The sequence below is a fragment of the Barbus barbus genome, assembly GCF_936440315.1.
Source record: "Barbus barbus genome assembly, chromosome: 10".
Lineage (NCBI taxonomy): Eukaryota > Metazoa > Chordata > Actinopteri > Cypriniformes > Cyprinidae > Barbus > Barbus barbus.
This window is the reverse complement of record NC_136738.1, coordinates 28,441,029-28,457,453: the sequence shown is the minus strand read 5'-3', so window position 1 is coordinate 28,457,453 and position 16,425 is coordinate 28,441,029. Positions and strand designations below refer to the sequence as shown.

Here is a 16,425-nt window from a genome sequence, read left to right as displayed (position 1 = left end):
TTGCCTAAAGTAGTCAAATGCCCATACTGTTAGACCATGTTAGACCACGTATCGCACCACTCATGTAGATGATATAAGTTTGAGTCTGACCTGCATCACTTCTTTCCAACCACCTGTTTTCCTTCTAAAATTATTTTCAATAAAAAAACAAAACATTAAGGATGTTTGCTCATGCATAACTCATTATTAGGGTATGTGGTTTCTGTTCCTTCACTGTAACTACATATACATTGTATGTAAATTTGGTTGTCAGTTCAACTTTGTGTTCTGTACACACAGTTCAGTAATTTACAAGAGTGACAACCGCATTCTACAACCATATTGATTCCTGATTAATTCAGAAGAAACATCAAAGAACAAGCCCACAATAAATCCAAATGCATTATCTTGAAAATAAGCTTTTAATTTTTGTGAGACGTTTACCATATTGGATAAAAAATGTAACCACGTAGGTTTTTTCATGCACATGTTAAGAATTTATTTGCATCTTGGTGTTTACATTTGTTTTTTTTTAATGCAATATCTCAAAATGTGCATACAAATAGGTGGATGGGAAACATAGCTAGTGTGTGCGTGGCCTATGGTATCTTTTACCAAAATCAATGGTCTGATATCTTATAAGATTATTAAGTTTGTTGCGCACAATTTAATATTTGGTGTTTTAGGCATGAGCAATATTACCAGTGACACTTGCACTTGTTGTGCATATTTTCTCAGATAGTGTGTAGTTATCTGAGATGCTCCTGGCAGTACAGTACAGCCGGTCTATTTTTATCCGTCACTGTTGTCGTTGACACGGCGGTCACCTGTTGCCTGCGAGGAGCGCGTGTTGTCTGGCAGCGCAGATGTGTACATACACCAGCGACGGCCTCTGGGGACATGTTTACAGACGATGGGAAGGGTGGTAATTGAAGGAAAAGCTGTGAGAATTCATCCATCTGATGTGTTTCTTTGATAGAGGGAACAATAGTGAGAAAAAAAGACGTCTTTGTTTAACCGTGGCCGTCTCAAGGGAATTGGAATAGAGAGTTTGCTCTCTATTTAAGTCTGGATAAAGGGGTCGGTCCTCTCAGATGTGAAGAGATATCTGAACCAAGTCGGGCTGCAGTGGAAGAGCTGTTTATCGACACCAGAAAACAAGTGTCAGCCTTTGTGGTCATGATCAATTGGGCACTGTTCGATCTTCTCTGTCTCAGACTATTAAGAGTTTTTTAAGAGCATTTAGAAGACGAAATTACAGCACTGCAAATTACAGGGTTTAGAAATGGCGAAGAATTTGACAGTCTCAAATGACATAAAACCCCTTCCCAAGGCTTTTAGAGAAATCTAGCAGCATAGCGCAGCTAGAGGCTGAGAAAATGGCATTAATGTCCCGCTGCTTGGCTGCTTGTGATCTTCCTGAACTGTGGGCTCTGATCGACAGGCGCTGTGGCGAGCACTGAGGTGAAGATGAGGTTGCAAGAGTTTGTCCTCAACAAGAAGAAAGCGCTGGCCCAGAGGAGCCTCAACCACTGCCTGCCCAATGACCCACGCTACTGGTACGGGTGAGTATCGGTGCTGATGTTTCAGAAAGGGTCCTGTTTACATCTGGCTTTGACAAAGCAGTCAATTGAGACAGAATTGCATACTGTTTACAATTAACATTAACATGCAGCTTTCTGGTTTTGAGACCCATAGACATCACCAGACTCTTGGTCTCATCCTTTGAAATACTTTTCCCAGCCTTTAATGCAGACAATTCCTATTGTTGCTTGTTTTGGGGGGTTTCTGCCTTTCCTCTCCTCTTCAGTTGGTGAAATTCATGTTCAGTCGGATTTAAATCTGGAGATTGACTTGTGCAATCAAAGACTTTCCATTTCTCTGCCCTTATAAATTCCTTGACTGAACTGGCTGGGTGTTTTGGGTCATTGTCCTGATGCAATATGAAGCACTTCCCAATGAATCTGGTGGCATTTTCTTGAATATTGGTAGGCAAGATGGTTTTGTACCCTTCTAAATTCATTCTGGATTTCGATTCGATTCAACACAATGCGATGCAATGGAAAAAATATGATCGCTTTTATTTCTTTGGTTCAGACAGACAGCAAATTATAATTTAACTTGTGTCTTCTGACTTCTAACGCCTCGAGGCCTGTTTCATAAAACAAGTTTACCAAATAGGCCAGGCTTATTTCAGTTAGTCTGACTCACTGTCAAATGATTTGGTTCCATAAAGCAAATTTATATATTTATAAAGCAAAATATATATATATGTGTGTGTGTATATACAGGTATGTATGTATGTGTGTGTGTGTGTGTATATATATGTGTATGTGTATATATATATGTATATATATATATATATATATATATATATATATATATATATATATATATATATATATATATATATATATATATATATATATATATATATATACATACACACACACACACACACATACAGTATATTAATATTTAAAAATAAATAAATAATACTAAACCGGTTTACACCTTACAAAGAAATGAGAATAAGGATAAGAAAAAAAAAAACATTTCAAATTAATAAAAAGCCAAGTGGAAATTTGAGAAATAAATGCAATAGAATGCAACAAAAAAGCATATGCATTCATTAAATTTTGCAAATGGCTTTAATCGTTTTTTAAATTTTATTTTCACTGTAAGAAAGAGATTAATTTGCTCTTTGTTTTATGTTTTTGCATATTTGTGACAAACAGTGGGGGTCAGCTGCATCTATCACCATAAAAAATAAATAAAAAATCAGTTTTTTGTCCCCCTGTAAGAAAGAGATTAATTTGCGGTTTCATTGTTGTGATTGGTTTTTGCATATTTGTCAGCTGCACCTATCACAAAAAAATATATTTATTTATTTATTTTGGTGGGCTTTAATTTTGTTTTATTGTATTGTATTTTTTATTTTTTTCTCCAGATGATGAGCACAGTGACTGATTGGCCAGTGAGTAGTTAGTGTTCACTGCTATCTGAGATGCATCAGGACAGATTAACATTTACACTATGAATACAGTGTCATCACAAGTGTTTTAACTAGCTCTGAATGTGGTTTGAACCTGTTTACACCTGTATTTATCGCTGTGTTATCTAAGACATTATCTTAAAAGCAGATCAAAACCAAGCTAAAGATCCAAATGCTACACCAAGCTGATGCCAAACTTCAGTAGTTTAGTTGTTTGCTTGCGGCTGTATGCCAAAGTAAAACCATGTTATGTAAATTTGACTTTGATTGATTGGCAGTTGTGTTTCTCCCTTCACCACACAAAAGATGTAGTTAGCTGTCACCTCTGGGTTCTTTGAGCAAGTTTTGATTGGGGAGCTTGTCATGTGTGAAAGATAGCGGTGAAGAGGAGACATGTGTCAGTGTGTGAGGGTGTGGATGTGAATAAGGGTGTGTTTGTGTGAAAAACTCGCACTCCATCAAGCCCACCTTTCACACTCCTCATCTGTGAGGCTCGGAAAATGGAAAGAAATGTTCTATGCTTTTGCATTTACATACTTATGCACATGAACTACTATTCAAAAGTTTGGGGCCAATAAGATTTTTTTTTTATTTAATGCTCACCAAGGCTGCATTTATTTAATCTAAAATACAATAAAAACATTAGTAGCAGTTGAAGTATATCTGATTTATATTTGAATGCATACAATGTAATTTATTCCTGTGATGACAGCTGAATTTATTGATTTTTTTTATATTTTTGTATATATTAAATAATGTATATTGTTTTATTTGTTTCTTTCTTTATATTTATTTGTAAACTGTATTTGTTTAAAAGTTAAATCTTTTATAATATATATTCACATTCTTGTTGCATATTTCAATTTATTGGCTTTATCTAGAGCTGCTACTACCAATGTTTCTGATAATCAAGTAATGTCTTAAAATTATTTATTTTCTTTTATTAATTGTTATTTTATTAATAATTTTTCTGCTAAATAATTTATTTATTTATCTACTGAGTGTTTCTTTGAATTAGCTTTTGAATTTTATATATATATAGAGAGAGTTGCATTTTTTAGTTCTTTATATCTTGAATTCAATTTAATTAAAAAAAAAAAAAAATTCTGTAACAATAATAAAAAAAATGACTGACCTCAAACCTTTGAATGGCAGTGCATGTTTCAGCCAATTGCTTATTCATTTCCGACATACTGATTACAACATTTGCACTAGGGTTGACCGAGAGTGAGTCATTTCTGTAGCTTCCGTGTGCTATTAAAACAGATCTGGAGCTCCTGGCCTGAAGATGGGCGGACGGTGAGCCAGATTCAATTCTTGGGTCTGTGGGGAAGCCAGCTGACCTCAGATACCCCGCTGCAGTTGTTTTTCCTGTTTAGAAGGAGCAAATCCCTTTATTTTCACAGAGCTTAGAGCTGACGTTTTTGAGTCTGAAAGTGTGTCATACTCAAGCATGTTTATTTGTAAACAGAATGATGCCCCCCCCCCCTCTGGCATTATGGGTGATCTGAGTTTGCATTCCCATTAGTTGGCAGAAAGCGTCCCGCTGCTGGGAATGGAGAGCAGCTGTGTGTGGAAATGTCTAGAAATGCACATATTTGAGTACCTATGTGTGTGTTTGTGATTTGTTCCACAGGAAAACCCAGCACAGCTCCCTGGACCAGAGCTCACCACCTCAGACAGGGATTTCCACTTACAACCACCCGGTGCTGGGAATGTACGACCCCAAAGATGACTTCCCGCTCCGCAAGACGGGTAAAACTAAGCCCCTTCTCAATGCGTCCTGCCCTGTATTTTCACTTTCACTAGGGTTGCTTACACCAGTTTACGACAGGTTTACTTACTCAGAACTGGTTCCAAAAAACGTGGAACAAACGTTGTGACCTTTGCTTCCATTAACGCTCGTGGAAACCGTTTTTTTTCCTGCTGTAGATGCAGAAGCCATTTTCTCACACTCACACACAACTGTAAAAGATTGTGACATTCAATGGCTGCAAAATGTGGAGCAGTGTTTTAGTATTATGTATATCGAATTATAGTTTTTATTTTTTTATGTGTTTTCAGCTTTTATTTTAATTTTAAGCAATTTTGCTTTTGCTTTTTAATTGTGCTTTTGTCATTTGTATTAGATGTTATTTTTTTATACATTACTGTTTAGGTTTGTTTTTATTTCAGTTTTAGTTTTTCTTTTTCTTTAAATCAATTAAGAAAAATCTAGCCCCAAATTCAGATGACTAATAAGTAAGAATAATAAGTAAAAAATAATACTAAAGCTATATTAAAAATAATAATAAAGTAATAATATTAAGTAAAAATATATGTTGAAAATTTAAATAAGGTAAAAATTTAAAACTAAATAACTAACCTATTTCTAATATATATATACAGTGGTGTGAAAAAGTGTTGCCCCCTTCCTGATTTTTTATTTTTTTGCATGTTTGTCACACTTTAATGTTTCAGATTATCAAACAAATTTAAATATTAATCAAAGATAACACAAGTAAGCACAACATGCAGTTTTTAAATGAAGGGTTTTTTTATGAAGGGAAAATAGAATCCAAACCCACATGGCCCTGTGTGAAAAAGTGCTTGCCCCCTAAACCTAATAACTGGTTGGGCCACCCTTAGCAACAACAACTGCAATCAAGCGTTTGCGATAACTTGCAATGAGTCTGTTACTGCGCTGTGGAGGAATTTTGGCCCACTCATCTTGTTGTAATTCAGCCACATTGGAGGGTTTGAGCATGAACCGCTTTTTTAAGGTCATGCCACAGCATCTCAATAGGATTCAGGTCAGGACTTTGACTAGGCCACTCCAAAGTCTTCATTTTGTTTTTCTTCAGTCATTCAGAGGTGGATTTGCTGGTGTGTTTTGGATCATTGTCCTGCTGCATAACCCAAGTTCGCTTCAGCTTGAGGTCACGAACAGATGGCCGGACATTGTCCTTCAGGATTTTTTGGTAGACAGCTGAATTCATGGTTCCATTTATCACAGCAAGTCTTCCAGGTCCTGAAGCAGCAAAACAGCCCCAGACCATCACACTACCACCACCATATTTTACTGTTGGTATGATGTTCTTTTTATGAAATGCTGTGTTACTTTTACGCCAGATGTAATGGGACACACACCTTCCAAAAAGTTCAACTTTTGTCTCGTCAGTCCACAGAGTATTTTCCCAAAAGTCTTGGGGATCATCAAGATGTTTTCTGGCAAATCTGAGACGAGCCTTTATGTTGTTTTTGCTCAGCAGCGGTTTTCGTCTCTTGGAACTCTGCCATGCACTTTTTCACTTACACTTTTTCACACAGGGCCATGTGGGTTTGGATTTTGTTTTCCCTTCATAAAAAAAACCCTTCATTTAAAAACTGCATGTTGTGTTTACTTGTGTTATCTTTGATTAATATTTAAATTTGTTTGATGATCTGAAACATTAAAGTGTGACAAACATGCAAAAACGATATAATATATATATATATATATTTTTTTTTCATGATCCATAAAAATTCGGAAGGGAAATAAACAAAATTGATATGAAAAAAATAAATAGTGTTTTGTTTTGTGACGCATGACCAGAACAAGTCGACAATTTTTGCGAGATGCACCTTGAGATGACCAGGTAACATTGTCTAGATTTCTTTGATGGCATTGTAGACTCCTATAATTTTTTAAAAAGTTTTCTGCTTTTGAGGAAAAATGCGCATGCGGTTTTAGGAGGTTTAGGTAAAGACATATGCTGTGTGTTAAGAAGGGCTCCAGTGTCTGTGTGCTGGCATGGGTCCTGTGCCCCTGCTTCAGCATCACTGTCTTCACTATCGGGGCTCTAGGCAGTGTGTGTTAAAGAAGTTACCCCCCCTCCCTGCTGCAGGAGAGCACTCAAGGGCAATTCCTATGCAGACTCACTTTGGGCTGGTTTAGGTAGCGTAAGGCCTCTGTGCTCATTAATCACCCTGGAAATGGGCCTGTCAGGGACCCGCAGTACAACCTGCCCTGGGCCTTTAGCACACGCAGAGCCCCGGTGAGACCTGCGTAATTACAGTGCAGGCCAGGGAGACGGGAAGGGGAGGTGTTGCAGAGTGCATTACAGTCATAACTGCGGACAGAAGGTGAAAGCAGCTCCTGCTACTTAAATCAAAGAGTCCTACTGTACAGCAACCTTTATGACCTCTAGGTCTACACGAGGATGATTGAACATTCATTGCACTCAGAGTCCAAAATGAGCGTTTTGCTGCACCTGCCAAATTGCAGATAATCGGAGAAAATTTCAGGCTAAAAATTCCTTACAGGAATTTTGTTTTGTTTTTGTTTTGTTTTCCCTATAAGAAAGCGATAGCTGTTTTTGTATATTATATATTTAATTTTATTTGATAAATTATATATAATTTTATTCTATTTTATCTATTTTTATTTTATTAATTTTAATGAGCTGAGAAAATTTACAGGCTATAAATATTCTATACAGTCATTTTTATTTTATTTTATTATTTTATATTGTATATTTATTAAAATATATATATTTTCTATTTTATCCCTATAAGAAACAGGTTGTTTAGCTGTTATTTTTTTTTTTTTATTATTCCTGTAAGAAAGAGACTGCTTAGTTGTTTTTTATTTAATTAATTAATTTATTTAATAGCTTTTGCATATTTTTGACAAACAGCATGAGTCACTGTGCTGTTCAACTGCACCTGTCAAAGAAACAAATTATTTTGTTCCACATTTTTTTATTTCATCTTAATGCAACAAATATTCCACCATATGTGTTGCCACATGGGGTTCAGTGAAAAAAAATTACTTCATACAATCTAGAGAAACTTCTCCACAAGGAGTAGTTGTTTATTTTTCTTTAATAGACTGTTTTTGAGTTTGATTTTAATTTACTTTGATTCCATCAGCAGAAGTTTTTTGCATGTCACTTGCACATAATCTGAGATTCTTATAATGTTACCTAAAATTTAGCTGTTGACAAGTTACCAGTCGTCATCTACTCACATTTAGCGCTTGGCAGGTGTTAATATTGGACCCTGATGTGATCTGTGTTCCCACAGTTCATTGTTTTCATTATCCATGAGTGGCACAACCTCTTTGACGTCCTTTCACGGTAATATTTCCCATGCGAGCTGTTAACCTGGGAAAGCAGCAGGAGCATACAGGCAGTGGAACTTCGGGAAAGAGGATCCGATGGTCTGAAGCTGTGAAATGTTCTTTGTTTAGTTCTGATGATTGAGTTTGTGGTAAGGCTCGTTTGCGAGTCGATTCCAGTCGTCCCGTTGTAGATGAACCTCAGTTTGCTCTGGCTGGTAGAGCGCATTCCTGCAGCGGGGTTATGGAGAAGGAGGGTGGCCTGGCCTTAACCAGAACTGCTTGACGCTCGCTTTCCCTCTCAGGACAGGCCCGAGTCTGTTTTCACACATCTCACCTAACCGTCGGACATCTGGAACCTTGGCTGTTGGCAGCTGCAGGAAGTGTGATGTTGTTTTAGGACAGTGAAGTCTGCTAGATGTCCAGTGCCATGAATGCTGCACAGATGGTTGCTCTTCTGTATTTATGTCATGGTTTTCTGATAGTGGTGAGCAGTGTTTTGGGGGTGCTATATGTTACAAGTTGCGTTATCGATTTGCTGTTTTCAACGAGTAAAATGACGTGTGACTTCTGTAGTTATTTTGTTCAAATACGTGCTGCATGTTACATAATCATATTTTTTTTCAATCAAATATCTAATTTAGTATCAGTAACTGTGTGCAATCAGATTTTTTTATGTTATCAGAATTTCATTATTATTGTAATATACAGTACACAATGTTAGTTACGTTTTTTTAAATAAGTAATGTTATGTAATCTGATTTTTTAGAGAATAAGATTTTTTTCATGCATTAAGTAATGATACTTATTAAATTTACATAATACAAGTTACTTTTTTCAAATAAGTAAAATTTTAACCAGATTTTTTAAATAATTTGATTTTAAAGTAATTAGTGATGCTTTTCAAATAATAAATGTATCATGTAATCATGTTTTTTTCACGTTAATCACTTTTTTTAAATAAAAAAAAAATTCAGATTTTCCCACTAAGTAATATTTTACTGTAATCAGATTTTTTCACATAATTAGACTTTTTTCATGGAAAATTGACACAAGTTACTTTTTAAAAATAAGTAACATTTTATATAATCTAATTTTTGATCTTCACGATCAAAATCTTCAGGAAAAATTAAATTGACACAATATTAGGTAATGCACATTAAGGTACACACTAGTAACAAATGTTTTTTTTTTTTATATAATGCATAAAAAGCATGTTAGTTTTACAGTTATTGTAAAATTTAATGTGCATTACTTTCAATTTTTTTTAGTATATAGCAGACAAAAATAACACTTTGCATGCCTTTACCATAAACGTTTTGCTTGTCGCAGTTGCATGTGACAAGTTTTCTGTTGATTTTGTAAGACAATTAAAAAAAAAAAAGATATTTAGCAACTTTTTGTCAGAAATGCAGCATTCAGATTTGTAATGCTTTACATTTCTTGTGATTGTCATATGTGAAAAAACTGTACGAGGACAGAAAACTAACATGACATAACAATGTAGCATAATTATAAGTAATGCAGTATTGTAGCTTGCTACTTTTACAAGTAACATCCTCCAGCAGTGGTGTTGACACTTTCCTCTCCACGCTAAGTATGAATGTATGGTGTAAGTATTTGACTCAGCGAGAGCTGTTTTGTTTCATTCATGCGTTTCTCCTGCAGTGCTGCGAGGCTGTGCTCTTCTGAACGTGTTTGAGCAGGCGGGAAGGTCACAGAGCTGGCATTTTGCGCAGAGTGGGCTTGCAGCAACCGTGACTCTTTTTCGGTGACTCATTCTTTTACATGTCATGCACAAAGTGTTTTTTTTCTTAGAAAATCTGGCTCAAATTTCAGCGCAAACAATTATTTGCTGTTGACAGCCTTGGGGCAGTGAGCAAATGACTGTCTGTTATGCCTCACTTGAAACACAAGTTGCTCTTATTTGATCAGAAATAGGACGCTTTTACAGAAAATGAGCTTGAGACGTCGCACAAAGCATTGCCGTTGCTCTTCTCATTTGTACACCATATGAATAGCCTCCAGGTTACACTGAAGTGCTCTTCACATTCATGTTGACACGTCAATTTTCACTGGGGAGTTTACAGGATTAGAAAGCCGAGGATAGAGAAATCTGGAAGGCATTGCGCTTGAACTTTAAACACAATTACATTAATCAGCCTGGAGGTTGCAATTTGTGACCTAATACCTGCTAATAAGATCTGGGATGCAGGCTGGGGCAGCAGCAGTAAAGGACAGAAGAGTGCACAGGACTGTGCTTTGTTTCTTGGGTAATGTTTAGTGATCTGATCTGGTAACCAAAAACTGACAAATGTGTATGCAAATGCAAATACGGTTGTCTATTTGTTTACAGTGTGTATATTTTTAGCGCTTTTAAAAAAGAGCTGATAATACACAGGGCAGCTTTTTGAGCAATTTTGCCAGGCAACTTGTTTAAGCAATGTTGCTTGGGCACTTTCCCACTGAGAATGGGTAACAAATTTCTATCTGGATACTAGAGGTTGACAGATAGTGGATTTTACCGATACCGATAGCTAGGTTGGACCACACTGGCTGATACCGATTAATCAACCGATACGTTTTAAAATGTATACTGAACAAAAACTAAAATAGAGCTTTACTATTTTTAAAAAAGCAGTAACAGTACTGAACCATACTTTGTAAATGAATAAAAAATGTATATTAATATTAATTATTCTATTGATCATTAAAGGTATTTCATAGTTTACTAATGTTAACAGAAGAAACTTTAAAATTTAAAAATTAAGCCTATTAGTAATGGTAAATGTTGAAATGAAATGAACACACTCTAACAAGGAACAATACTTCTACAGCTTTCATTAATGTTACAAATGGACTCTTATTGTTAAGTATTATCATTTAATTTCAACAGTCATGCTTAAAGATGGCCATCTTGAAATACCTACACAAGGCCGTATTAAAATTACATGCACAGGTTTTTTATATTGTATGTGTACTCACATTTTATTTGCTGCTATTTTAGAACACTGCATGATTATCTAATCAAAATAAAATAAAATAAAAATATGCAAGTGACACACCGTGCAAAAGTGCAGCGCTGCGTCTTGGAGTTGGAGAAGTCACAGGTATCACTCACACCAGACACGTCACGTTCAATTCAAGCAGCGGTCCAAAACTGTTTATTTAATCACCAAACGGATATAAGTTTGCTTCAAGAATGAACTATGTGGCATAAATAATTTGAAGTGCGGTGTTAAAAAAAGAGCAAACGGAAAGAGAGAGCGCGATCTGTATTACAGCTCTCTATATGAAGCATACAGACTGTATTAGAGCCACAGGAAGACAAACGTTTTGCTGAAAAATGCACAATACATAATTTATAGCCTAGGGTGAAGTCATTATGTACATTAACAATGATTTGGGACAAATATAATGTTATTTAAAGGAAAACTATGTGAATGGCGATCTGTTCCGTGGCAGGATTTTATGTCGGCTGCATTTAAATGTACGTTTGCATTTAAATGCGCATTTGAAATTTCTCGCTCTGTGCAGGGGGCAGTGTCACATGCCAAAACAAACAACACCTACTGTCAGTGATTTCCGCCTCTAGAGGCCGCTCTCGTACTGTATAATGGCAGCAGACATTTCTCAGCCACTCCAGCAACAGACGCAACACAGAAAACTATCGGCATGGATTTTTGCCGATAACCGATAGTTTCGCAAATCAACTATCAGTACCGATTAATCGGTCGACCTCTACTGGATACTTTAGATCAGTCGTGGACCCTGTGTCTCACCTGGTGATGGCAACATTGCTCAAAAAGTTTCCCCGTGTATCATAAGCCTTAAAGTGTTCAAATACTATTGCATCAACGTAAGATATTTATATTTACTTTTTTAGTGTGTTTTATATTTACTATTTTATATTATACTTAATGTTAACCTGTTGACTTAAGATGTTAAGTTGACTTTTTTTTGTAATATATAATATATACTTTTTATCATTGTATACTTTAATGTGAAGATATGAAGTATTATTGTTAGTATTATATATATTTATGTTTAGATTATTATAATTAAGTTAATATATTTTATCTAAACTTTATGCTGTCTTTTCTGTTTTTCACATGTAGTATAAATGGACCTGTTTGCATGAAAATCTATTACTCCCTTTTATATTTTAGGAAGGGAATCGTCATGTTTAGGGGTTCTTGCCATCAAAAAGTTTGACAACCCCTGTCTTAGACTACTGATGGCCATAAAATGGCTTTGACTGCAGCTAACGAGGAGCCGTGCCGCTCCCTGAACATGCTGTCCACTCAACACAGCTTCTGTTTGCTTCCTAAGAGCTCATTTCCCTTATCTGGATCTAAGTGCTTTTTTAATAGCTGTAGGGTGATGACTTCTGCTTGTCATTTCCCGTCGGCTCTGTTGACAACTTATCCTCACTTTATCAGCTTAATAACTCATCCAGATCTTCTCCTCAGCAATCATCATCATCATGAAAATTTATCTTCAAGATTTCCTATTTCATATTCTGAGAATTAATTCATCAGCTTGTGATGTGAGGTCCTTCTCTGTGCTCTGCAGAAGCTGATATGCCAGAGATGCTGTGCAAGAGGAAGCTGGTACTTTTTAGGAATGCACAAAATACCTGTACTGTATCGATTATCAAGTTGATTATGGGTGTATATCAGCCAATATTGTTTATTTAATTGTGCAAGGGAATTTTCCCTATTTTTCCGTTTACTGTGGGTTACATTTCTTGCCATCTAACACTCATTTAAAGTATTAAACATTTTTTTTAAAACTAATAATATAATTACACTGTTAAATGTAATCTTTAGAAAATATCAAAGTGAAAATCCATTTTTCATATTGCATATTACCATTTTTGATGCCTAAGTTCACTGCTAGCCTTTGAAACAATTTATTATAGTTTTAGTTTTATAGTTTTATTTTCAATTTAATTGTATAATTTTAATATCGGCCATTTATCCTTTATCAGCCCTAAAACTAAAAGAAATATCGGTTTCAAATATCAATATCAAATATATTATTTTTGGCTTTATTTTTTAAATTAATCTGACAAAATATTAGAGAATTTTAATATCAGCCATTTATGGGTTATCAGCCATAAAATGAAAAGAAATATTGATTTATTGATTTTAATAGCTGTGCATGCCTGTTGCTTTTCTGCATTATGGTTAAACTCAAGCTAGAATCTTGATGATCTTTCACTTTGTGAAAAATGTTTTTTTAAATGGAATCTTTAGCAAATCTCAAAGTGAATATCCATTTTCATATTGCATATTCATATAATTATTGATTGATTATTAATTGAACAAATCTAGAATTTTAATAAGCCATTTATTGGTTATCGGCCATGAAAAAATCTAAAGAAATATTGGCTTATCGATTTTAATGTCTATGCATCCATAGTGTTTTTCTGAACTAAACTGAAACTACACTTAAGCTTACTTAAGTTGAATAATGGCACTATTATATACTATTGTTATTTTCTTGTAACTATTGTTATTTTCTGTGAAGCTGCTTTGAGACTACTTGTATGAAGAGCTATATAAATAAATATGACTTCATTTATCTACATTGTGGATTTTCAATTGGTGAAAATAGTTTTTAACCTGTCCTGCCTTTCCAGACTGCTCAGTAGGGTCACCGTCACCCTTCAGGAGTTGAGTTTGGAGCAGACGTGTGTGAGTGTGTAACATCAGCAAATATCATGGGCCACTGCAGCGGATGTGTCAGAGAGTTGTGGTACAGCACTGGCCCAAACACACTCGCACACTTCTGCCATCTCAACAGTTTTTACAAGAGGCGGGTGAAAGTCAAGGGCCTTGAGTCCTGCCAGTGAGAGAGCTCATTTATTTCCTTTACAGCTGCCGACTATAGCCTGTATTTCATGCTAAAACTATTCAAATTCATCAGGTGGTCAAACCAAAGGGTGTATAGCTTGAGAGCTGTTGGATTTTGAGTATAATTTTACAGGTGCAGGATGTAAAATTGACAGCTAATGATTGAAATGGGGTATTGCAGTCTATATTCAAAATATTGGAGAGAGTTGTTTCTCCCGCGCCCTCCTCTTCAGACTCTATGCTCATGTGGGTTGCCAGATTGGTGACACGAGCAAGAACAAGCACAAGTTGATAAACTGATTTATTTGCATTTCAATTCCATAGAGCTATTTAGATAGATGCTGAGGCTTTTTAGGTCGGGTAGGATCTGCGATCTTTGACCCAGTTTGTTTACTGGCTTCCATGGCAATACACTGTGTTTTCCACCAACTGGCAACCCGGGGTGTTGAAATTCTGTTGGCTAATTTGGCAGTTTGCGGAATCACGCAGACCAAAACAAAAACAGACATTCTATCATGGAACTCACATTTCAAAGCAGAACAAATAACAGTAGCATTGTTTTCAGAGAAACAAGTATGTGAAATTAGCGTGTTTTCTAAATATCTGCAAACATATGATGGTGTTTTTATGCTTTAATACAGTAAACAATTACATTTTAACACATTAGTGTTAAATATGCTTTGTGGTGATGCTCAATTGCTCACATGCAGCGACAGGTTTTGTAATCATAAAAGTTTTGTTTCTACTTTTTATTAAATGGCAGATGGCATAAGATGGACACGTGCTCATGTTAAATTTACTCCTGTCTTTATTACCGTTCCTTGCTCCTCTGCCCTTGCTAATGCAGGCATTAATGGCAGCATGCCCAGCTTTCTTTAACATAGATGTCTGGGAATGTTCCTACCACTTACAAGAAGTGCCGTCCTCATATCTACCTAGTTTGATAAGTATAACCACAAGATTGGCTTTTCAGAATAGTGCTCTTGAGAGGAGAAGTGATGGAACTTTGCTTCCTCAACATCTACCTATTAGAGCCAGTGGTGCAGGCTTTTATTTTGAACATTCATTTGAACCCAATGTGTTATGACTCAATAGAAACCATAGGAGGTAACAAATATGTTTTTCCCAGTATTTAACACCAAAATATGCAGAATATGTGATGTAAAGGGGTCATATGATTCTATTTTAATAAAATAAAGTGGTTTTGCTTTCGCATAGAAGCACACAGTGTCCCCCTGACAGGGCTGCATCAACACTACTGCGGTTACTGAAACCACACCTTCTTTTTTTCCATGAACACTTGGGCGGCATTACACAAATATTTCCACATCATGACGTAGACATGTGGGGGCGAGTTTGAATCGAGCTTACATGTGCAAGTATACTTTTAATATTTTAAATATTTTATATTACATACCCTCTTGCAAAATGACTATTGAGTGCACATTACAGTTGCTTCTAATGAACTTTGCATGCACTTCTCTCTAGGCCATGCACGTTTTGACACGGGGTCACAAACGAGGCAAGGATTAAGCGTTAGAGCACAATTGGGGCAAGAGAGGAGCCTTTGTTGGAATATGTGAGCGGGTGAAAATGTCAGCAGTGGTTAATGGGCGAAACGTCCGTGCCTGGGTGACAGCTTCAAACAGGCGTGACCCTCGCGGTGAACTTTCGTTTTGGTAATTGCTGGCCAGGCCTGTGTCCTGCCTCAGTGGCAGGCCTGTTCTGACACGCTACGTCACACTCCAAGAGCTTGTGTTTGCAAACTGTTTAACTGAAAGCCCTCTCGACCGAGGGTATTCATTTGCAGTGTTTACACTTAGATGGACTTGATTAAACTTTTGGGCAAGTTGCTGTGCCAAGCTGGAAGCTGTTCAGATGCTGGTTTGCTCTATTGTTTCTCAACTGGAATCTGGATTCACAAGCATAATGAGTGACCTGAACTAGCCTCTTTTATACGGATTAATTAGTTGCTTGGGACAGGTCAAGCTAGTGTCAAAGTCTTTGTTATTTAACAGTTGTATTCTGCTGAATCAGTCAAAAATCATATCAGCCCAGAAATCATTTTCAGTGGAGGATCAGTATTTGTTTCAGATGGATTTTAATGCTTATATATAATGTATTGATTATATGTATACATGTTAATATTTAATGTATTTATTTATTTCTCTTTTTTAATAATATATTTTTTTATATATATTTCTTTTCTTTATATAGTATTTATTTCTTAATTATTTGTATGTATTTATTTGTGTTTTTATTTTTATTTATATACATTTCTTTGGATATTTGTTTATTTTATTATTTCATTGTTTATATTCATTTTTCTCTGTGTTTGTGATTATGTATTATTTTTATTAAATATAATTCATAACACATTCCATTTTTTTTATATATTATTCTAATTAAGCTTTTATTATTTTACCTAGTATTTATGTGCAATATATTTTATGCTTATTAGCTCACTATTTGCATGACACACACAGTTCCTGTCTATGTTCAATGTGTAT

At 35.6% G+C, this 16,425-nt stretch overlaps 1 protein-coding gene across 2 annotated transcripts in view; it reads left to right on the top strand.

The window, feature by feature from the left end:
* Positions 1-16,425, top strand: part of LOC306875859 (histone deacetylase 4-like) — a 194,973-nt gene that overhangs the window by 106,536 nt on the left and 72,012 nt on the right. For both annotated transcript variants that reach the window (XM_079426607.1, XM_079426608.1), the window contains 2 exons: positions 1,424-1,544; positions 4,611-4,729. In XM_079426607.1, coding sequence (XP_079282733.1) covers positions 1,424-1,544; positions 4,611-4,729 — 240 coding nt within the window. The remainder of the gene's footprint in view (positions 1-1,423; positions 1,545-4,610; positions 4,730-16,425) is intronic.